The sequence below is a fragment of the Halichoerus grypus genome, chromosome 6, assembly GCF_964656455.1.
Source record: "Halichoerus grypus chromosome 6, mHalGry1.hap1.1, whole genome shotgun sequence".
NCBI classification, from domain to species: domain Eukaryota; kingdom Metazoa; phylum Chordata; class Mammalia; order Carnivora; family Phocidae; genus Halichoerus; species Halichoerus grypus.
In genome coordinates, this window is record NC_135717.1 from 61,659,058 (window position 1) to 61,683,079 (window position 24,022).

The following is a 24,022-nucleotide window of genomic DNA, read 5'->3' on the forward strand; positions in this document are numbered from 1 at the left end:
GGATGCAAAAGCTCTAAACAAAATTTTTAATAAAATTAGATGAATAAAAAATTTAAAAATGCAATCTAACTATATTTTCTGATCCAGCATATATGTGTGTGTATAGATCTATATCTTTATCTATAAATCCTGGATTCATTCTTTTTTTTATTTATTGTAATTTTTGAAGATCTACCTAGGAGGTTCCCATCAGTGAGCTAAACACTATACATTGTGGAAGAAGAATGAACAAAGCTGAAGCTTACACTATTGGGCTAGGGAAGAATAAAAAAAAAAAAAGCTTCAAATGCTGTTGTATGGTTTATTGGTTTTGCCACCATTTCTGAATTGATATTGTGCATCAAAAGCTAAAAAAGAGGCATAACTTTATTGGAAGGCTCCTCTATCAAAATTCAAAAGAGAGGAAGGGGGAATGGCAGGAGCAATCTCAGAAAAGGATACAAAACGCTGCATTTAGAGTAAAGCACACACTAAACAGAGCATCCAAGTTCTGCAGGTACAGATTGGAGGATGGCAGATGCTTGGTGCTAAATGTACCTTCCAGATGATATATTGTATAGTACCTTTCAAGTGAAAAGTGTAAGAATTAGGAATTTTTGGCACTGAGAGAGGGCTCTGTGTGTGTGTGTGTGTGTGTGTGTGTGTGTGTGTGTGTGTATCTCTATCAAGAAAATCTCAAGAACATCCTTCTGACTTCTCTTCTTGTCTTCTGCTTGGTGACACTTCCATTTATCTCTATAAAAAATAGTGCTATCCTGGCTTTGGGAAGCCACACTTCTGATCCTGATTCCTACATACTGATTGGTTGTGTGATATTGATAAACCACTAGCTACACTGGCCCCATTTTCACCATGGACCATTTAAGGTAGGTGGCCAGATGATCTTGCCTGCACCTTCCAGCTCTAAACAAAATGCATGGCCTAGGTGAGTGATCTCTGCCACTTGGATCCCAAGCACACAGCATGCTTAAAGTAATCACATTATTTTAATATGAATTCTCTACATACAACCTTATGACATGGCACACAAAACACTGGAAAAATTACATCACTGGAATCATCCAAAATGAGTTTGATCACTTAACATTGCAGTGCTGTGACATCTTTGATAATATTATTTGCCCAAGAGAAAAGGAAGCACATATGCATATAAAGATTTGTACAGGAATGTTTCTAGCAGCTTTATTTCTAATAAGGAAAAATTGGAAATAATATACATGTCTATCGATAGATGACTAGATAAATATATTGTGGTATATCCATAAATGGGATACTACTCAGCATGAACAAGGATTCCATTTATACGCAACTCAAAGAAATGCAAAATAATCTGTAGTTCCACGATACATACAATTCTGCAAACAAAGTAAAACAGATCAGTGTTTGGGCTGGGGGCTGGGAAATGGAGTGGGGAAGGGTGGTGGAGGGAAGGGCCGGGGGAGAAGCATGGGGAGGCGGTGGGCACGCCGGAGCAATCAGGTGGGCAAGGGAGAAGGGGCTAGGGAGGGTCAAGGGAAGGCCGGTAGGGGTAGGCGCGGAAGAGAGGTAGGAGGAGGTACTTGGAGGCGGGCGGGAGTTGGGTGGTGGCAGGACTTCCGAGGGTGGAGGCAGGGGTGCCAGAAGCAGTGGGAGGAGAGAAGCAGGAGGAGGAGAGGCAAGGGTAGGAGCCCGGCTCGACGGAGGGAGGCGGGGCGCGCGGGGAGGGAGGCGGGGCGCGCGGGGAGGGAGGCGGGGCGCGCGGGGAGGGAGGCGGGGCGCGCGGGGAGGGAGGCGGGGCGCGCGGGGACGGCGTGCATCGGCTCTGAGGGGCCTACGCGTGCGGCGTCATGGCACTCCTGCTCCGTGCGTTCAGGGGTTTGCCTTTTCGAGGGGTGCCCTTGCGGGCCGTGGGGGGCCCAGCGGGCAGAGGCGGCGCGGGGGCCAGTCCCGAGGACGCAGGTAGGACGCGGGCCGCGCAGGCCCCGCCGCCGCCTCCTGGCTTTCGGTTTTACTTCAGCTGCCTGGACTAGAGGGCCGGAGCGCTGGTTCTGCACCTGGCGCTTCCTTCTCGAGAAACTATTTGGGTGCGCCCGTGTCCGCCCCTCCTTGCGGTCCTGGACGGTGGGTTGTACAGTTAGAGAGGTGTGGGCGATTGTTACTGATTTCCTCCCCCCCGTAAAATGTCGGGCTCAGGAGCCCCTGGCTCTTATCCCCGGACTCCCGGTGAACAGTCGCTGGGTCAGCGACCAGACACCGCGCGCTCCCTCCTGTAATGGCCTGTGGTCTGTTACACTGTCCCCCTCTTAAATTCTGCGTGCTTCTTTTCCTAGGTGAGAAGCAAGCAGTTCAGACTTTGGATTCCTCTGGATTTGCTTCTTGCCCTGCTGTTTCTATGTGTGTGTCCCGGATCCAGAGAGACGTGTGGGCTAATAACTAGTTCCCCTTTAGACTGATAATCATTGTTCGTCATTGGCTATGAGACAGACCAAGTGTGTGTGTGTGTGTGTTTCTTCGAAATGCCTTTGGCTCCTCTGTTGGACTGTGGCACATTTGCCTTTCACCTTTTAGTATGGAGTCACCTGGGGAGACCTGTGTCAATGGCCCTGTATTTCAGATATATTTCAGGGTAATTTAGTGCTCCCTGTGCATTGGCTTCATGGGCAAATGCCCCGCTGTCCCATCTCTGAATCCGATTGTGTTACGTATCCACTGGAGAAATGTGAAGATACCTATCTCCTCTGAAAATGTATCCAGTCGCTTGGACTTCTTTTTATCCCCTGAAGTTTTCAAAATGTAGTTTTAAATAAATAAAAGCACAGGCAGTGTGGAGTAGTGGCTGATCCAGCATGACTTCCAGTCATGGCCTTCAGCACCTCTTGGTGTCGTAGTCAGCCAATCTGATGATATTTGTTGGATACCTACTGTGTGCCAAGCATTGGTTTTCTGAGAACCACAGGTGATGGAAACATCATACTTGTGGGCTGGAGCTCTCCTCATTCCCCTTTATAGGATAGTGGTTTCAATGGAAACTTGTCTTTTATGGTTGTCCTGGTGGTGTCAGAAATAGCCTAATGAACTGCCTTAGGATCTGAAGTTCTTCAGCAGCAATTAAAATTTGGCCAAACTCCAGTACATAACAGGAGCTGTGTAACTTATCAGACACCTCCTCCCCCGGGGGTGTCTCCCTTCCTTATTCTAAGGAACTAATTCAAAAGAACGAAACTATGTGTACAAAGATGTTTTTAACAGCACTGCTCTTAAGAACCAGAAACTGGCTATAACCCAAATGTCCATCAGTTAAGGAATGCTTAAGTAAACCAGAAAAGTTCAATTCAGCAAACTATTAGGCACCCATTAAAAAGTATAGATAGGTAGTAGTTGGTGGCTGAGGGCTTTGGTGTTGACAGTGCCACTCCCTGGCTCTATGTCTGTGGGCACGTCCTAAACTTGGTAAGCTTAAACCTGTTTTTTTCTTCTATAGAATAAGGATAATGATAATAATAGGGCTGTACAGAATAAATGAAAAAAAATTAAAAGGCTTCATCACAATGATTGGCACTTAGTAAGCACACAATAAATGTTATTTATAATTACGTAAATAAATGGAAAAGACAAAAGCGCAGCTACATTTAACCTATGTTATAGACTTAGGGAAGGTTGAAAGAGAAACGAGAAGATGTTGATAGTGATGGAGGACAGTTCCACAGCACTAAGATTTCTGATATGCGAGAGGTACCACTCCTATGATTTTGTCGTCAAGATTAACAAGAGCAAAGTCAATGCTCAGTCTCTCAGTCGAGACTGAAAGAGGAAAGTAAGGAGTATTCTGGAGAAAACTGTTGTTTCAGGAAAACACTCTAGAAATACTCAGCTAGGAAACCATCCTGAGCATTGCTTCAACCAGTCCAGTCACTGGGGTGGGAAAGAAGACTAGTCTGCAAATTAGAGTGGGCTGGGGTTTCGTTCTGTGCCAGTTTGTAATAGATTCTGTTAGTCTCAACAAGTATTTATTGAAACAAGGCTTGTTTGTGTGTGACACTTGGCAGTATAGCAGCTGTGGCCAGAAAGGTTAGCAAAACCAGAAGGAGGTAACCGGTAGGTGACCATATGACCAAGAGAGGGTGTTCTTTAAAGATGAGAAGATGTAAGCCCACCTCAGGAAACACGTGACCAAGAAGAAAGACAGCCTGTGCAAATCACAGCACAAAGAAAGAAAGGAACCCAAAGGACTGAGTTTTTCAAAGCCTAGTTCAAAGGAAAGCTGTGTAGCTATCTAGTACAATAGCAGAGCACCCAAGTCTTTTGATAGTGAAGATAGCAAGAGAATGCAGAGGGCATCTGGAAGACATGTGGCCCCAAAAGGACCAACTCAAGGTGCAGATGATGTGGGTTGAGGACAGGAAACACCTCAGTCATGCACAAAAGGATGGGAGGACCAATGCAGAATCCTCTCTGGCCACTGCTGGCCAAGTAACCTTACTCATTCCTAAATTCTCACTTGTTGTGTGTCGTATGTACAGGTACCAAATTGCTGTTTGGTAAAACCGTGCAGAATTTACTCATGATGCAATTTTCATTCAGAATTTAGTTGTTTCCTAAAGCATAGTATATTAGTTGGCTGGAACAGCCACAACAAAACACCACAGGCTGGAAGGTTGAAACACAGAAATTTATTTTCTCATCATTCTGGAGGCTGGAAGTTCAAGATCAAAGTATCAGCAGGGTTGGTTTCTCCTGGGGCCTCTCTGTTTTGCAGATGGCCGTTTATCTGCTCACACATCCCTAGAGTCTCTTCTTCTTCATATAAGGATACTGGTCAGATTGGGCCCATTCTTATGGCCCCATTTTAACATAATCACCTCTTTAAAGGTCCCATCTCCAAGATACAGCAAAATAGATTAGAGCCTACCCATATGACCTCGTTTGACCTTACTTATCTCTTTAAAAGCCATATCACCAAATACAGTTGCATTCTGAGGTACTGAGGTTTGGGACTTCAACATACAAATTTTGGGAGGACACAGTTCAGCCCATAACACCGTGGTTACAGACACCTCTGTAAGTGACGCAGACCACATATATGCTGACCTGAGAGCACCTAGCTGACCACTGGTCATTTTGCTATCGAGGCAGAGTTTGTCTTCTCTTGACAGAGTCTTCCAGGCTGGCAGATTTACAGTTAAATTTTGCACAGTTGGTGCTCAAAGAGCAACTAGTCTGAACATGGTTACCCACCTATGAAACCTTTCATACACACAGTGTAAAAGGTACATACTGACAAGGATTAGCGGAGCCATGAAAAATGTACTTTCTGATTTAGATGAAGGAGTAATTCTTCCATCTAACAATTTAAGTATTAGTTTTAAATTTTAAGCTAAAAAAAAAAGAGGGAGGAGGGGAGTATCTGAAAACAAGTAGTCACTCTAATAGGTGTAGTAAAATACAGAACAATTGGAGAGGGAGCTGGGGTCTCATCCGGGACTCAGACTTTAGGTTCAAAGCTGAAGTGTGGGAGTCCCACTGAATTTTAGCTCTTCTTGAATTCCCACTTTCTCGTGTCAACTCTTGTATCATATTGCATGTGGAAAGACACTAAGGACAATGCTTCCAGGAGACAATCCAGTTTTTTTTTTTTTTCCCCCTCTAATCCATTCCACTTCCTCCCCAAAAGGAGAAGGGAAGATAATAGCAGCTTTCCAGATTATAATTCCCAATCTTCGGACCAAGAGTCAGTTTTCCTCTTAGAAATCCATAGAAATAAGGCAAGATGTTTGCCAAAGCCAAGAATGTAGGTGGAGTGACATGGCAGGACAGGTACTTGCAGGGTAAAGAAAGTGTTTTATCATGGTGCGCTGTTACCCCTTCCCTTAATAGATGTCAGTGATAGCCAGGGTTCGGGTTACACACATTCCCCTCAAAACCAGTTTAGATTCTGGGAGGAGGAATCAAATCCTACTAGCAAATCCTACTCATGCTCTTGCCTTCCTTTTTTTCACTGTATGAGGTGGCCTCTGTGTGACCGATCCCAGCTTAGGTCATGCTGACACATTGGCTCTGGCCAAATTTTGGATCTTGCCCTTTGTTGAAGGCTTACAAAATATACACATCTCTCGGTCTTTTAAAGTGCCTAAAATGGAATGCCTTCCACTTCCCTTATGATTCAACACATAGTTCACATCCGTTAAAACCAGTTCCAATCCTCCTCGCCATGGAGCCCAATGCAGGGCTTGAACTCATGACCTGGTCGAGACCTGAGCTGAGGTCAAGAGTCTGACCGACTGAGCCTCCCAGGTTCCCCTCCCACTGGCTGTTAAAACAGCAAAAACACCTTTCCCTGCTAAGTCAGCCTGAAAAGATTTCAGTGTTCCCACCACTCAGCTGGTGGTTAAGCTGGCATTGCTTTGTGAAACTTCTGTTGTTACCTTGATAGTTATCTAAAGCTTATACAGTCAATAAAATTTTCACAATTTAACTGGTCTCCCATATTTCATCTACCCAAGGTCAAGCTTAAGAACAGCTCCACAGCTCTTGCCTTTTTCTCCTAAATGATCAATTTATCCTCTTCACTGGATCATTCCCAGCAGCATACTAGAATACTGTGATCTTTCTCATCCTAAAAAATGCTCTTCATCTCACTTCCCCTTCCAGCTACCTCCGGAACTCCTGAAAGGACTTACCTGTTTGCACTGTCTCCCTTTCCTTCTTCCTATTCTGTATCAAATCTATTCCAGTCAGATTCACACACACATGCACACCCACTCCTCCACCTAAACTGCTTTTTCAGGGCACCGCTGACCACCATATTGCTAAACCCAATGGATAATTATTAGTCATCTCTGTCTAGGACACCACATTCTTGCAGTATTCTTCCTGCCTCTCTGTCTGCTTGTCCCCATCTCCTCAACCTGTGTATCTTGGAATCCCTCCAAGTCCAGCCCTTGGGCCTCTCTGTTCTCTTGACAGTCACTGACTTGGGAATCTTCCAGGCTGATGGCTTTAAATAACATCGTAACACCGAGGAGTCCCAAATTTACATCTCCACCTTGGACTTCTCCCCAGTTTCTAAATCTATGTATCCAACTGCCTACTTGACATCTCCATTTGAATATTGAACTGAACATTGAATTTTGAAAATACTGAATTTTTATTAACAAGCCTCCAAACCTGTTCCTCCTGTAGGCTTCCCCATCTTCTACTGCTCAGACCAAGGAACTTGGAGTAGTGCCCCTTGACCATGTTCTTTCATGTACTTCACATCCGCTCTGTCAGCAAATCCTCTAGCTCTGCCATCAGAATACGTCTGGTGTGTGACCCCTCTAAGCTTGACTACTGCCACCACCCTGACGCAGAACTCTTCCATCTCTCAGCCAGGTTGTTAAAGTGCCCTCTGTCCTGGGTGCCCTGCTGCAACCTTTGGCCTCCTTCAATTTCTTTTAGTGTATCAGCCAGGAATCCTTTTAAATATGCTAGGTCATGTCATGCCTCTGCTTACCTTCCAATGACTTCCACACTCAGAATAAAAACCACCATCCTTAGGGTAGCCTTCAAGACCCTCGTTGGTCTGCCCCCACCCCCATTAGCTTTCTGCTCTCACTTCTTTTTTTTTTTTTTTTTAAGAAAGCATTTAATGTTTTCTTATTTTTTTTTAATTTTATTCATTTGAGACACAGAGATACAGAGAGAGAGAGAGAGAGCATGAGCAGGGAGAGAGGCAGAGGGAGAGGGAGAAGCAGGCTCTCCGCTGAGCCAGGAGCCCGATGTGGGGCTCGATCCCAGGGCCCTGGGATCATGACCTGAGCCGAAGCCAGACGCTTAACCATCTGAGCTACCCAGGCGCCCCACTGCTCTCACTTCTAATAACTTTCCTGCTCACTCCACCCATTCCCCCTGGCCTTCCTGCTATTCATCAAACATGCCAGGCACACCCAACTAATTTTTTCTCTTGCCTACATGCTCTTCTCCTAGGTATTCACATGGCATATTTTCTCATTTCAGTGTGACAACATTGAACAGTTTGGGCAGTGAGAAAAAAGAAGTGGTACAAACAGGGGAGAGCATAAAAATTAGGAGACTTTTGTGATCATCTATACTGGAGTTAATGGTGGCCTGATCCAAGGTAGTGGCAGAGAAGTGAGAATGAGCAGATCCTAGAGTTATTTAGGAAGTAGAAGCAACAGGGCTTGGTGCAAGGAAAAGGGAAGAGTCATGCATGATGGCCTGGCATTCTGATTTGAAGCATGGGGTCAATGAGAACACATGAGAGGAGGGGCAGATTTGGGTTGGGGCAAGGGAGATACACGAAGTCCTTCTGTGTGTGGTGTTTGAAACGGGACATCCTCATGGAGGTCTCCAGGTGTGGTTATATATGGATCTAGAACTCAGCAGAGATCTAGGATGGAGGGTAAAATAGATTTGGGAGTCTCATCATGTGGATGGTACTGTAAGCTACTCATTGGATAAAATCACCCAAGGGGCAGGTGTGGTGTGGTGATAGAAGCGAGCCTAGGACGATAGATTCATCTGAAAACCACCAGTATTCCAGGGATGGCTAGAAGAAGTGGGGCTAAGGAAGGACGCTGAAAGGGAATAACAGGAGAGACGAGTATTGGGCGCCATGGAGGCCAAGGGAAATAAAAGCTACCACAGAAGAATGTCAAGTGTCAATACTACGGAGAAGTGAGAGAGAAGGATGAGGTGTTCTAGGTTTTACTGAGAAGTCCTCAGTGGACTCTCTGAGAATGGATGCAGTGCAGTGGGGGGAGGGAGGGTGCTGTGTCTTCAGTGCGTCACACCCAGAGGCACGCGATGTCGGCTTGCCCCACTGTTGGTCATGCTTACTTGGCTTACTTGGTTAAGGTGGTCACTTGTACATTTTTCCATTGTAAAGATACGTTTTCTTCCTTTGTAATTAATAATATTTTGAAAATGTGTGACTCTTCCATTCTTCAGCAGTTTCCCACCCAGGGTTTTAGAATTCCCTGATGATTCTTGCTTGAGTCACTTATAATTTTAGTGATTATAAAGATTTTTTAAAAGGTTTATCATTCTGGGCGCCTGGGTGGCTCAGTCAGTTGGGCATCTGCCTTCGGCTCAGATCGTGATCCCAGGGTCCTGGGATCGAGCCCCGCATCGGGCTTCCTGCTCGGAGGGGAGCCCTGCTGCTGCCTGCTTCTCCTTCTCCCTCTGCCATTCCCCTCCCCCCCCCCCCCGCCTTGTGCTCTCTGGCTCTCTCTCTCTGTCAAATAAATAAATAAAATCTTTTTAAAAAATAAAAATAAAAGGTTTATCATTCCTTGTCCATTTATTACTTGGCATTCTGCCTGGTAACTCTGAAAGCCACTGAGCAGCAATAATTGTCACATAAATACATTCTGCTTTGCTCCCCAAGAAATGAGTTCCAGAAAAATAGTGTGTACCTGAGCTCTATTTTCATAGGCAATTTCAGAGGTGCATTTCCAGAGTAAACAAGAAATCCCCATAGCCTTGTAAAAAGTATTTAAGAAAGGACAACTTGTAATATATTTAACAGATTAAAAACCTTTTAATAAAATGTAAACAACTATAAGCAATCAACAATATACAATACTGAACATACCATATTGTATAGTATTATGAGCTAGCAATGAAGACAGTAGTCTTTTCTTACCTGAAAGATAATTTAGGACCTTTTGGTAACCAAAAATGAATATCAAATACGATTTTCAGACATGTTTCATATTTGGTGGTGATACCACAAGGGTTTGGCCTTTCATCTATGTTGCTGTGATCAGGTTACTAAGCCTCCAGGCCTCTGTGTTCTCATTTGTTTTTTTTGTTTTGTTTTTTTTTTAAAGATTTTATTTATTTATTTGAGAGAGAGAGAGAATGAGAGACAGAGAGCATGAGAAGGAGGAGGGTCAGAGGGAGAAGCAGACTCCCCGCCAAGCAGGGAACCCGATGCGGGACTCGATCCCGGGACTCCAGGATCATGACCTGAGCTGAAGGCAGTCGCTTAACCAACTGAGCCACCCAGGCGCCCCTCTGTGTTCTCATTTGTAAGTCGAGGTGGACAGATTATAAAATCCTTTCCAATTCTTCGTGTTGGATGATTGAAACATTGATTATATACGTCAGGGCTTCCTACTCCCCTTTGGCTAAAAGGAGTATTGTCCTACTTGCTTTGTTTACACTCACTGGAGTAAAAGTAGTAAGATTGAAGCATAAGAATAGATTCTGGTAGGTCTCCGTTTCCTTTTAAGGGCATCGGCTAGTCTCTTCTTTTTTCCACACAAGAAGATTTTTTAATAAAGACCTCCGTTGACAAACAAAATCAGAGAGATTTTTATAAACCAGCGAAGGGGAAGAGTTTAATAACCCACTAGCTCAAGGTTCTTTCCTCTCCAATCACTCAGCTACTCCCAGATGTATCCTGATGGGAAATACTCCTCTGAACGTAGTCATAGAAGAAGGATCAATTTCTACCCCCGGGTACCTGAGGAGAATTTATTCTGCATTATTTCATATTTGAGCTGCCTCTTGAGCTTCTGTACCCCAGTGGGACTGGAACACTGGCTGGCTGCTTGCTGCTCCTTTCTTGTTAAACTGATGAGTCAATTGAAGCATTTCGTACTGGGGCTTTCTGGTCCCTGTGAAGGAAGATGTAGGAGAGGGAGGGGCCGGCCTTGTTCTGCTGGGGGTCATGTACTTCAGGAGAAAAGCTGAAGAAAAAACATCATTGTGCCTTTTTGTTTTAATTTTTTAAAATTCCTCTTGAACCACACAGGGTCTCTCCCAAAGCATGGGCCGTCTCTCACCAAGAGTGAATGGCAAAAGAAGCTGACTCCAGAGCAGTTCTATGTTACGAGAGAAAAAGGAACCGAAGCGGTAAGCTGCGCCCATGACAGTTTCGCGATTGGATGGGTCGGGGGTGGCGGGAGGGCGGGTTGGGACAGATGTAGCTACAGAGGCCCGCTCATCTGCATCTGCTCTGCCAGTCTGGTCCTCCTCTGGGCTTCTCCCTCTCAGGCACCGCTGCCCATCCACTGGTAGGAGGCCCCGGATGCCTCCCCTCCCTTGCCTCGCCCGCCTCTTCTGTCCCCTCAGTAACCTTCCAGTTGCTCTGCTTCTCTGCCCGATCTTGCCTCCACGCTGCCCCAGGTTTCCCCCCGCCTCTTGCTGGGTGGATGGCGTGTGGCAGCCTCCGGCTGTTCTGGCTGCCATTCTCTACAAGGCTGCCAAAGGGGTGCCTGGGTGGCTCAGTCGGTTAAACGGTTAAGCGTTTGCCTTTGGCTCAGGCCATGATCCCAGGATCCTGGTGCTTCAGGCTCCCTGCTTAACAGGGAACCTGCTTCTCCTCCCACTCCCCCTGCTTGTGCCTTGTGCGCTCTCTCTTTCTCTCTCTCTCTCTGTCTGTGTCAAATAAATAAAATATTAAAAAAAAAAGAGGCAGAAGAGATCTAAAAAACACAAATCCAACCACATCCCTCCACTGCTAACAATCCCTCAGTGGTTTCCCACTACTTCCAAGGTAAAGAAAAAAGTTTACAAACGGCTTATTAGGCCCTACAGGCTCTGCCCTCTGCCTTCTGCCCCTATCCTCAGTCTGGCTATTTTTCCTCTTTATCTCCACACTTCGACCACACTGCCCTTCTTTCAGCTCTCAAACACCCTGGGCTCCCTTCTCCCTAAGGCCCTTGCCTACTGCGTCCTTCTTCTCTCCCCTGACCTTGCCCTGTTCATTCAGACAAACCTCCTCCCTCAGCTCCAATCCCATGTGCTCGGCCCCAAGCCGGGCTTGCTTTTCCCAGCACTCTCCCTTTAGAGCATTTGCCATTGTCGGGACAGTCCTGGCACCTAACATCGTGCCCAGCTAGAGTCTGCACTCAGAGAGTAAATTTTCGTGAATACTGAATGAGTGCAGGCTGAGAGGCGCAAACATTATTTAAATGGCATTCAACAAGCTCAGCTTTCGTTCATTTCCGGAGGGAATTGTCCTCAGTGGTTCCTCATTATAGTTCTGTTTTCCCAACACAGCGTTTCTTCACAAGTCGTCTATCTTAGACCCAAATATAACCCTTGGAACAGAGCTGTTGAACGTGGTTATTAGACATTTTCATTTGTGAAGCAGACCCCACGGAGTGGACCACGGTGGTTTTGCAAAGTTGTAGAGTATTTATATCTTTTCTTCAGCAGTCCCTGCAAAGTCCAGACAACTGTCCATGTGCACGGGGCCTTATCATCATGGTGAACCCTCAGCTTCTCTGATGCTAAAGTCGTTAGGCCAGCAGATCCCAATAGAGTCTTGTAAAGTACTGGTATTTTTTAAAACCTCCTGTGGGTGGGATTTTAATAATCCTTCATGGGGAAAGAGACACAGTCATTTATTGCAAATGGTTGGGGGAGCCACGTGTGATGCTCTGTGTGCAGTTGGGTATATCCCAGAATATTTAAGCCAGCCCTTTCTCAGGGACACAGCCAGGCGGGGTTTGGTATGTGTACAGAGCCTGGAGATGAGCTGACAGATGTTGAGGAGAATAAATCTGTGGGATTCGCAAACAGATGGTGCAGTATACTCTGTGCATTTGGCCATTTTACAAAATGAGCATCATCCATTATTTTAAGTAATGTTATAAATCCCTTTCAGTTGATCCATTTCCACATGTAACTTTTTAGAATATTGCAGAACCAACTGTAAGCCTGGCTAACGAAAGGGAAGTAACACATCTCAGCTTTCTGTTTGGTGACTCAAACTTAAGAATTCAGTTGTACATGTTTTGATCGGGCAGCAATAAAAACATGTGCACTCTACTAGACACAACAAAGGAGTTTATAGCCTGGTTGCACAACAGCTAAAAGTCAAGTATCAGTAGGAGGCCGGTTTCCTGCAGGCCTTCCTCTCTGTCCCCTACAGATCTGCTCTCCACATGCTCCCCTCTGCTCTGGGAAGAATAACATGCTCCCTTTCCTTCTGACTACTGCTCAGGTTTGGCCAGTGGATGATGCTAGCAAGGTCAGAGGACACAACAGAGAAATGGGATCCAGGGTCCTCTAGTGCAGGCTGTAGCTCCCGCAGGCCGCCCTCACCTACAGGCTCTGGTAACTGCCTCTTCCTTTGTCCCACGGGCCTAGTCGGGGTGGGGTGTTCTCAGAGCCCCTGGCCCTCCCAGTGCTTCACCCTCCCTTGCTAGTTTCCACTGGCCCTGTCCCCACCTTTGTAAATCGTTCTGTATGAAATTATCTGCAAATCACCCCTTTGAGTGTGCCGTCTGTTTCCAACCGGTATGTTGTATTGACCAGACCAAAGGAGGGAGAAGTCCCATTGGTCCAGACAGACTGCCTTCGGGCCACTGTAGCAGGATACCACAGACTAAGGGGCTTAAACAACAGACATTTATTTCTCACAGTTCTGGAGGCTGGGAAGTCCAAGATTAGGGTGCTGGCCAGTTCAGTTCCCGGTTTTTCCCCCTATCTCTGTAACCTTAGCACCCAGACCAGCACTGGGTACATACTAGGTTTTCAAGTAAATACGAGAATGAACAATTGAGAAAGAAGTTGAGTTTGGCTCTAAATAAATGATAGGACTTCTACAGAATTGAGGGAGGAGGAGGGAGACATCAGGAAATCAGTCTAGGAGGCAGTGGATAGATGTCACTTCATAAAAATGCCTCAGCTAAGGATTCCTTTTTATTTATTTATCTTTTTACTGGGATACCTGTTGCTTGTTACTTGTTACTTCACCTGTCCCCTGCAATGACATAATTATATTTTGATTTTGATCAGACTGTCTGGATCCTATGAGTAGGCTTTCCAGATCAGCTTCAGGACAGGTAGCCTTTTGGCACGTGTGTCTCGTCAGCCCAGGTGGGAGGGGTGTGAAACTTCATGGCAGAGGGACAGGCCATAAAAAGATCAGCTTACTACTGTTCAGATTTCTGCAGCTAAGTTGAGAGTCTTTAAAGAGGGAAAACGTCCAAGTGTGCCCAGATGGTAGGCTCAGTGGGTTATTTTGAAATTGTCCATTATGTGGCTTGCTGAAAATGTGCTGTTAATACTACTACAGGGAATTTGAATGTTTGACCTGTGAATTTGTTGAGTTGGGGAATCTAGAAAGGGCAGAAGAGTCCAGCTTATTTCCTAAGTCAGTTCTGTGACTTGGTGACCCATTCTGTGCATTGACTTCTCTTTCATCCCGTGAAATGGGATAGTGCTTGCCACCAGCCTCTGGTTATGGATCTTCCGTGGTTGGTTTATTGGGTTTTTTTTTTTTTCCTTTTAATTTACTTTAACAAAAGGAATTGGGCAAGAAGATCTTTGTTTCTTTTTTAACAATGAAATCCAGTTTTCAAAATAGCATTTTGAAAGGTACTGACTTGGCAGACTCATTGGCTCAAGTCTCCTGTGTTCTTCTTGGGAGACCTTTGAAAGCCTACAGACTCTTTAAGCCACAGTTAATGAAGTAATTTCATCTAAGTAGTAACTTCGGTACTGGGATAATCTAACTCATTATTTAAACATTTATTAAGTATGCTGTGTCCTAAACACCACGACGTGAGGCGTGTTAAAGGCATAGCCACGAGCCCACAGAGCTGTGCTTTTTATGTATTTATATTCTATCTTTAATTGGAGATTTCACAGTGTTTTAGACAGTGGACTGGATTCCTATTGTATTAGCTCTTTTGAGCTGAAGACTGAAATCTTACACAATCCAGAGGACTGTTCGCTCACTTTTTCATGGACTTTGATGTTCTTGGATGAAAGGTGCTGTATAAATACAAAGCATTATTAATGTCATAATTTGAATATTTGGCACTTAGGCCGGGTTGTGATAAGCCTGCAAGGCTGCTTCATTGGGCAGGTTATGATTTCCTCTCCAGTGATATTTACACTTTGTCCAATTAGTACAAAAATTCCTTTATTTGGGGACTGAATCTTGGATTTAAATCTGCTGTATCATCTCCTGCTGGTGTTATGAGAAGCCTGTACCTGATATGTCTAATTTACTTTCAGCCTTTCAGTGGGGTCTATCTGAATAACGAGGAATCAGGAATGTATCACTGTGTGTGCTGTGACAGCCCACTCTTCAGGTAAGGATCGAGAGAGGTACTGAAGGAGAACGGACCTCCAGATTTCTTACAGCTCTGTCTCATTCGAAGCCTGGGATAAATACATGCCCGTGTTGTTTTTAATTGCCCTCCTCATTTGGCATGGCTGCTATCAGGAGAGCTATTTCTATAAAGTACTTGCCCGTCTTGATTATTTCCAGCATTTAGGGCAGTTAACGAGACTTCTTAGCCTATATTCTTTCTTCCCGTATCCCTGAGAAATAGCAAACAAATAAAACTTCGGAGGCACCTTAAGATAATGCTATTAGAATATTTTCCTGGGAAAGTATTTAAAGAAATCTAAACCATAATAGTATTTGCTTGGCCATGTGATTAAAACTATCTCTCTCCAAGGGAAAATGGGTTTATAATTTAATTTGGGAAATGTAGAATTTTATGAGGATAGATTCCCCACAGTGCTTGACAGTAGTGAATACCATGCCCTCTTCTATATAGCTAAAAGTAAATTTAATTGTCCCTTGATTTCAAAGCCTCTTTTAAGTCAATCAGGATCTGAAATCTCTCAACAAAGGCTTTTTTGTTTAGACATGCCGGAAACAGTCTAAAAAAAGTAGATTCGATGAAGAAGAAAGGAAAACATCTTTGAAGTCCTGTTTTCAGAACTTCAAAGATATTTTCCTTTCTTCTGCATCAACTCTAAATTGGTTTAGAATAAAATATAAATCAGGCCAGCTCTGTGAATCTTCCATTAGGCAGCGCTTCATTACGTCCTCTGGGCTTTGAGCAGACTGGGCTTTCTTGGGCTGCTGGCTGCTAATGTGGGCTGAATTTGGAAAGCCAGTCCCTGCCTGCAAGGATGAGGAACAATTAGGATTGATTTCCCTTCATGCTTACGGAAGGGCAGGTCTTTGCTCAGATTCATTCACCATGTCAGTGGCTGGTGAGGAGACATCTAAGGTGGCAGTCGGCCCGGGATGGCCTGGTGAAAACTAAGAGAAGCAGGTTAATCTTAACAAAGTAAAATGTGGGACACATATTTCTGAGACATTAGTTATTCCTTGACGTTTGGTTCTGTTAAGGAGGAGAACTAGGACCTTGAGGTGGCCAACCTGCTTTTAGTCAAAAAAGGTGTACCATGTGAAGATGTAAAGGACCGCCTTGTTACACTGTGGTAACCAGATAGATGTTCTTTTCTATCTTTGGACTGTGAAAACAAAAGATGAGAAGTCACTCTTGTAAGAGCGTTCTTCTAATTTGCATTCTTCATTTTTTGACTTTATTGGTGTTCCGGTTTCTGCACTAGCAAAGTTGAGACCTTTTCCTACCTAGTGCCCACCATCCCTCACCACAGCAGTCAGTCATGGAGTCTCAGAATGCTGGAGCAGGGAGGGACCTGAGACCAGAGCGCAAAGCTCTGTCCAGTAGAGAATTCTGTGATCATGGAAATGTTCTGTATCTGCTCTATCCAGTATGGTAGCCACATGTGGCTCTTGAGGACTCAAAATGCTGCTTGAAGATGAATCTTTAATTTTATTCAATTTTAACTAATTTAAACCTAAAAGCCCACATGTGACCAGTGGCTACTGTATTAGCACAATGCTAGTCCAAATTAAGTTGAGTGACCAACCGCAGGTCGCAGAGATAGTGAAGCAGCCAAGACTAATAGGAGAATCAGCCGATTCTCCAAAGCCCGTTTACCAAAGGCCAGTGTACTGAGCTGCTAGTTCACCAGCCTGATTTGTTTCTTTTTTAATCATTTAGTTTTGGTTGGAAAGTTTCTATTTTCTTTTCTTAGGGACTTTGGAGTAAGTTTCTGTTCCATTTTCCTGCTACTGCTGATGCTACTGTAACTGAGACTGGGAGAAATAAGAATATATTTGTAAGAATCTCTTATGTTCCAGAATATACTCTTCTTAAAGCTGTATTTGTTTATAGGAGAGATGGTATAGGAGAGTGGCTAGGGTGCTTGGGTACATCGCGGCTCCATTGCTGTGTGACCTTGGGCAAGTCTCTTAACCAGTCCATGCCTTGATTTCCTCACCTGTGAAGTCGCATGACTTCAGAAACCTGTGAGAGGATCAACTGAGGTACGAGGTAACGCATGCAGAAGCACCTGTGCCGTGCCTGGCACGTGCCGAGCACTCAGTACACGTGAGCAACAATTCTTCTTAGAGATAGATCCTTCTTCAGGCTATCTATATGAATAAATCTTTGATAATGAGGAATTCTTGTGAATGTGTGCTAGTTAATGAGAATCTGTAAGTGGAGATTATATTCCTGAGCATGCTTCCCATTCAAGAGGATAGTCTTAGGAAGGTATTCTTGTTTTACCTCTCACTCCCCTCTCTCCCCGCCGTCCCAGTCTCCAGCCTTAATAATAGCGAGCAGGGGTGGAGAAAAAGTCAATGTTCCTTCAAATGCTTGTATAGGTAGAGTCAAAATGAGGCGAAACGTTGGTCATCCCAGAAAGAGTCAGGTAGATGTGGGACCGCTGCCTCTGGGCCGCTGGGCCCCTGCTGCCTGCAACACTGCTTTCACACACGGCCACCATGGTGCGTGTTCCGGGAGACACACCTCTCCAAACCAGAGGCCTCTGATCCAGGGTTTCCAGGTCAGGAAGACTCTTAGGATGTTATCGCTCCCCTGGGGACTCCAGTCTGTTGCTTTATTAACCTTGGAATCATGTGACTTTGCCCCCGCTTCCTGTGGTTCCCCTTTCTTCTCCTTTCCCCTCTCCCCCCCGCCATACCAATTCTGGAAGTGTTTATTAAAATCGACTGTGAGGCCACATACCTCATGCTCCTACATCTCCTCAGAATAGAGGGAATCTGAGAGCCTGATATTACTTGCCTTTTTACATAACATCCAGATGTCCTGCATGTTATAAGGAACTAAGTAACATTGGTGAAAAACCTTTTGTGTGTTCCCATTCCTCCAAACGAATGGAAATTCTTCTAAGATGTTATAGAGTTGGCAATTCTCACCAGGTGCCTCTGCTGTTGGTTTGGGGGCTCTGGAATTTCCAGAAATGAAGAAAAATCAACACAAATAACCATATAACAAACATGCAAACACGTAACACACAAACACATAACAACAACAACAACAACAACAAAACACTAAAAAAACCCCACCTCTAAGTGTATATGAAAAGAGATGATCCAGTATGGTTTTAGTTTTCCAAGGGAGAGCCTTGCTAATCATTTAGCTATGTATATTGGAACTTCAAACTGGCCTTAAAGTTAGATTTCCACTCTTAAATTATGTATGATGGGCCTCTCATATTCCCTGGTAAAATCTCCAGATTCTGTATATTGCATCAATAAAGATTTATTGTTTCCCATAAACATTTTAAATGACTTTTTATTAGCCTTAGATTCATTCATTAAAAAATTTATTATATTCATAATTCTCCATCAAAATGCCTTTAATGATCACTAGTTACATGTAACTTTAAGGGTGGAAAGGCTGTGATAAAAAGACACTTAAAATGTTTTTCCCTGGGCCAGGGTAGCTCGGATGAATAGTTTTGAACCCTTTCAAAAAGGGTTGCAAAAAAAATTGGAGCCACGGCTGCTCAAATTTCATGGATATCTGTTATTAATAGTAATGATGTTTAAAAAACATTGTAGCTACTGACTTACGTACCATATGTCTGACACCATGCTAAGTACACTATACCTGGAAAGTACGTCAGGTGACCCTCTCAGCAGCTTTGTGAGGTAATAAGGCCATTACAGTTCTACCCATTAGGGCACTGAGGCTTTAAAAGAGTAAATACAAGGTCACACAGATGTATCAGAGCCCGGATTCATACCCAAACCTTTTGGAAGTCAAGGCCCTTATTCCTCAAAGTTCTAAAATCCTGGTCTGAGGACCCCGGGAGTTCCTGGGACCTTTTTAGGGGATCTACAAGGCCCTCTCTTTTCTAACTGACTGCCCACGAGGCCACATCCTCTTCCTAGACTTCAGTCAAAATAAGATTGCAGCAGATTGAATGTAGAAGCACATATGAAGAGTCAATGGTCTTTCCTTTTTTAAGCTAGACATTAAAGAGATTTGCAGAATTGTAAAACATTACAACTCTTCTCACTAAATGTTTGTTTCATTTTGGAAAATATAATTATCTGTCAGAAGAATAGGTTATTTATGCTACCAGGTAATGAATTTATTATTTTAAAAAATAACGTAGAAATATTTTTAGATTCTGTTACAATTTCTAATTTGTTAAGCAGTGATACACATAATTCATGTAAAGAAAAGAGATCCTCAGTAATTTTTTAGTATAAAGCAGTCTTGAGATGAAAGCGTTTGAGAATGACTGCATTACACTAGACTTTCTTCTGGGGTTTGTGCACTAAACTGAGCTTGCTTCTGTGTTCATAGTCTCAGGATTTGATTATTTGCCACTTTTCCTTCTCTTTGCTCAGCTTTTTGGGTTTTTTATTTTGTTTTGTTTTTTGTTTTTTGCAGTTTACAGTGCATTTCTCTCCCTCTTCCTTAGAGAGAGAGAGAGCTGTCTCCCTGCCATTAAAAAACTTTCACTCTATTTTCCTGGTGCCATTTGAGGGAGCTCACCTTCAGAGCACGTGGAGAGTGGTTCTGTGGCGAGTGGATTTGCTTGTTGCCCTCCCACTCTTCTGGTCGGCCCCTCTGGCCCTCTCCCACCTCGGCGTCATTAGCTCCTGTGGGACTTGCCCAGAAGGGTCCCTGCACTGGCAGCGACAGATGAGGCCTGGAGGGGGTATGGAGCCTGCCCAGTGTCGCCCAGCTAAGAAATGGCAGAGGCAGCTTTGGAATCCACACAGGCAGGCAGGTAACCCAAAGGGCCCGCTGCTGACAGTGGGCGTTTCATCAGGCCTCCGGCTGCTGGGCCCAGACCCTCATGCCCTCCTGTGACCACGAGTGTCTCATTTCCGTTTCCCCTTTGCCTACATTTAGAGCCCTTGGATTTGATCTGGGTTTCCTAATATGCATCACAGGTCACAAAGCCCCTAGTGTTTTTCAGTCCCTGTCAGACACGGAGAGAGAGGCTTTCAGCATCAAAGGAACAAGAGGTCCTTTGACGATGATGAGATGTGTTTAATAGTGAAAGTGCAATGGACGAAGTTCCCATGGAACGGATTGCTCCTGTAACTGGCCTGGCGATCTGGCAGAGGAGAGAGGAGGGGGTCAGACCCTGCTGGGTAGAAAAATGAGTTGGGGCATAAAATGCTCTTTGTATGTTAATAACGTCTTAGCAGCTGCAGGCTGGTGAATGTCTTCCACAGTTCCGAGAAAAAGTACTGCTCCGGCACCGGGTGGCCTGCCTTCTCGGAGGCGCACGGGGCGTCTGGCTCTGATGAAAGGGACGTGGGCATCCTGAGACGTGTGGACACCTCATTAGGATTAACTCGCACCGAGGTTGTCTGCAAGCAGGTGGGGTTTTTTGTGTTGTTTTGTCTGTTTGGTTTTCCCCGATGCTGCCCCAGCCCAGGTGCCACAGAGAGCCTATGTGGTGTTAAAACCTGGGAGTACTTTTGTCACTACAACACGCTGGGTTTCTGTGCTTGCTGCTTCTGATCCCTCTCTCCCATGATTCTGGGCACCATAAGGAAGAGAAAGAGCCTTCCTGAGCCACTCTGAAGTAGCCTTTCCTGGTTCTAGCCTTCCAGAGATGGGCCAGAGTGAGGGTCTGAAAGAAGGAGTTGGCCCTGCACATTGTTTGGAATGGGGACAGACAGCAGGAAGGCCCAGGGTGCTTGGCATCTCTCCGCCTCCTTCCCACTCTGCAGCATGTCACCAGAAGTCAGAGGGACGCTGCAGGGAATGTTGGCACAATATTCCTTCCGCGGGTCTGGGAGGAGATGGTGCCTTAAATCCAGACAACAGGCTCATTTTTATATCCTTGGATGCTTACTTTTTTAGTTTTTTAAAACACCAGAGGCAAGCAGATAAACATAGCATAGTCTTATCATCATCAAAAAACCATAATAATACACTGGCTGCAACATTATCGAGTACTTACCTGGGAATTGTATTAATGCTTTACATGCACTGTATCAATTAATCATCACAAAAGCTTTATTATGTAGGTATAATTGTTAGTTCCCATTTTATAGATGAATAAATCAAGCCCTAAGTTAAATAACTTGCTCACATTCTCACTGATAGCTATTTACCGCTACCGTGCCTTGCATTCTTTGACTTCTTTTTTTTAAAGACGTATTTATTTATTTGAGAGAGACAGAGAGTGCACACTCGCTTGACTGTGGGAGTGGGGGGAGGGGAAGAGGGAAAGAATCCCAAGCAGACTCCCCACTGAGCATGGAGCCCAACTTGGGGCTCGATCTTGCGACCCATGAGGTCATGACCTGAGCCAAAACCAAGAGTCGGGCGCTCAACTGACTGAGCCACCCAGGCGCCCCGGCATTCTTTCATTTCCTACGTGCATTCTGCTGTGATGGACTTTTTCCCCACACAAACACCGGAGTGGGGCGGCCATGTGGGGTTCACCAGTCTAGTTTGTCTAGAGAACTTTGTCTCAGTGGAGAAATGACAGAGGCATCTCTCCTTTGCAGTGTGAAGCCCATCTTGGCCACGTGTTTCCTGATGGACCTGGGCCTAGTGGTCAGAGGTTTTGCATCAACAGTGTAGCCCTGAAGTTCAAACCAAGGAAACACTGACTGTCTCCGAGGATCCCTTTCTATCGCCACTGCTTCATTTACCCCCTCAATTTTCAGTTTCTGTGAATGACTTGTTTTATTTACTATCAAACTAAGCAAAGTTTGCTGCTGGCACCAAGCAAGTCCCAACTTCTGTAATTGATTTACCGGGAATCAACCCAACCCCAACTCCAGCTTGGATGGTGGAATTTCACAGAATGACAGAGGGGCAGCCATTTCCGTCCAATTGACTTCTTTAGGCTTTGCCTGGGACCAGAGGGCATGGCTCTTTGGGGACATTAAGAAACGAATGGACTACAAACCAAAAATTCCTGCAAAACTACGCTGAACTTTCCATGGTATTAAGTCCTTTGTGGACATACATAGGTGAGGGATCAAGAGAAAAGAGGAAGGAAATATGGGATCAGAGTAATCAACAATTCCAGCTTTGAAAGAAGTACCAAGGACTGGGATTATGGAAGAGCAGCATTTGGGAGGCACACATGGTGATCAATGGGATGCATGATTCTTTTTCAAAATTTTAGAATGTCTTGAACATTCTGGTTTCGTCCCTTCTACCGGCAATTAAGTTCCAATGGGAGTTTGTTAGATTTCAGTGATAATGAGTAAAAGTGGCTACAAAGTTAAGCTTTAACATGTTCAAATAAAATATTGAGTAAAATTTTATGTGTGCTTTTTGTCTGAGCCTATGAAGTTGCTCTTTTATAAAAACAATTCTGTGGGGCACCTGGGTGGCTCAGTTGGTTAAGCGTCTGCCTTCAGCTCAGGACATGATCCCAGGGTCCTGGGATTGAGCCCCACATTGGTCTCCCTGCTCAGCGGGGAGTCTGTTTTTCCCTCCCCCCTCTGCCCTGCTCCTGTGCTCAATCTCTCTCTCTCTCTCTCAAATAAATAAATAAAATCTTTAAAAACCTGGAATATTTTTTAGAAATCTAAATCAAATACCAAAAAAAATTAGATTACATGGTAGTAGGCATTTGGTTATACCAACACTAATAGGAACTCAACTGTTTCACAAATTGAGAGTCTTGAATAATTTGCTATTGAAAGTATTTAAATTATTTGGGACGTAATAGAAAGGAAACAGTTATTCCATTTCTTCTCCTTATTAGCTTGTAATGCATTATGCAGCTCTTTTTTTAGTGGTTACCTTGGAAATAACAACATGCATCCTAAACTTGTCACAGTCGTATAAAACTTATTACTTTTTGCTACTTCTCCAGGGATGCTAACCTCAGAACACTTTAACCCCATTAAACCCCTTCCGTATTTTGTGTTACTATCCCTATGTATTTAATTTTACACGTTTTAACCCCCACAAGTCATTATTAATTTATATGTCAATATTTATTTATATTTACCTACATTTTTGCCCTTTCTGTTCCTCATTTCTTCCTGAAATCCTGTTTCCCTGTGGGGTTATTTTTTTCTGCTTGAAGAATTCCTTTTTGTTTTAGTTCATGATTCCTAGTGATGGATCTTCTGTTTTTTGTTGGCTGAGAAATGTATTTATTCTCCTTTGAAATGTTGAAAGCTTTATTGAGAAAAAGTTGACATACAAAAAAGTTTCACATATTTATAATTTTGATGAGTTTGGTCTCCTTTCATTTTGGAAATATTCTTTTCCCTGGGTATAGCATTCTAATATAGAAAAATTTTATTTCAGCATTTTTAAAGTTTTGTTCCATTGTCTTTGGCTTCCATCATTTTCTATGAGAAATAAGTTGTAAGTGATATTGTTGCTCCTTTGAAAGCAGTGTATTCCCCTCCTCAACCCCAGCTATTTTTGTGAATTTCTCTTTTTATTTGATTTTCAGCAGTTTATGTTGTACCCTGGTGTGGTTGTCTTTGTATTTATTGTGCTTGGGGTTCATAGAGTTCTTTGAATCTTTTCATCAGTTTTGGAAAATTTGATTATTCTCTCTTCACTATTGCTTTTTCCCTGACCTCACTCCTGTCCTTCTGGAACTTGAATCACACAAAAAGTTAAGACCATTTATTGCATCCCACATATCTCTAAGATTCTTTTCTGAATTTTCCCATTCTTTTAAATTTCTATACTTCAGTTTGGATATTTTTTGTCAACATGCTCTCTAACTTACCAGTCTTACCTTTTGCTCCTCTAGTCTGCTTTTATTTATTATTTATTTTTTTAAATTTGTTTGTTTGAGAGAGGGAGGTGAGTGGGGGAGGTGAAGGGCAGAGGGAGAGAGAGAATTCCAAGCAGACTCCCAACTGAGTGAAGAGCCTGACATGGGGCTTGATCCCACGACCCTCAGATCATGACCGGGGCCAAAATCAAAAGTCGGACACTTAACTGAGCGAGTACTCCATCTG

General features: G+C 44.0%; 1 protein-coding gene across 4 annotated transcripts; it reads left to right on the forward strand.

Moving 5' to 3' along the window:
- Positions 1 to 1,767: 1,767 nt before the first annotated feature.
- MSRB2 (methionine sulfoxide reductase B2) lies at positions 1,768 to 22,346 on the forward strand. 4 transcript variants are annotated; one of them, XM_036092614.2, is made up of 5 exons: positions 1,768 to 1,938; positions 10,742 to 10,842; positions 14,965 to 15,041; positions 20,261 to 20,438; positions 21,581 to 22,346. In XM_036092614.2, the coding sequence occupies exons 1-5, from the start codon at positions 1,827 to 1,829 to the stop codon at positions 21,683 to 21,685; spliced, it is 573 nt and encodes a 190-aa protein (XP_035948507.1). In that variant the 5' UTR covers positions 1,768 to 1,826; the 3' UTR covers positions 21,686 to 22,346. The 4 variants fall into 4 exon arrangements, with proteins under 4 accessions (XP_035948507.1, XP_035948508.1, XP_035948510.1 ...); XM_036092615.2 differs by having other exon boundaries at positions 20,264 to 20,438; XM_036092617.2 differs by having other exon boundaries at positions 20,270 to 20,438.
- The last annotated feature ends 1,676 nt before the right edge of the window (positions 22,347 to 24,022 follow it).

Excerpts from the sequence above, each read along its gene's own strand:
- MSRB2 (XM_036092614.2), top strand. The coding sequence starts at position 1,827 with ATGGCACTCCTGCTCCGTGCGTTCAGGGGTTTGCCTTTTCGAGGGGTG. Across the intron at positions 1,939-10,741 it reads GGCCAGTCCCGAGGACGCAG|GGTCTCTCCCAAAGCATGGG; the intron begins GTAGGACGCGGG and ends TGAACCACACAG. Across the intron at positions 20,439-21,580 it reads CCGAGGTTGTCTGCAAGCAG|TGTGAAGCCCATCTTGGCCA; the intron begins GTGGGGTTTTTT and ends TCTCCTTTGCAG.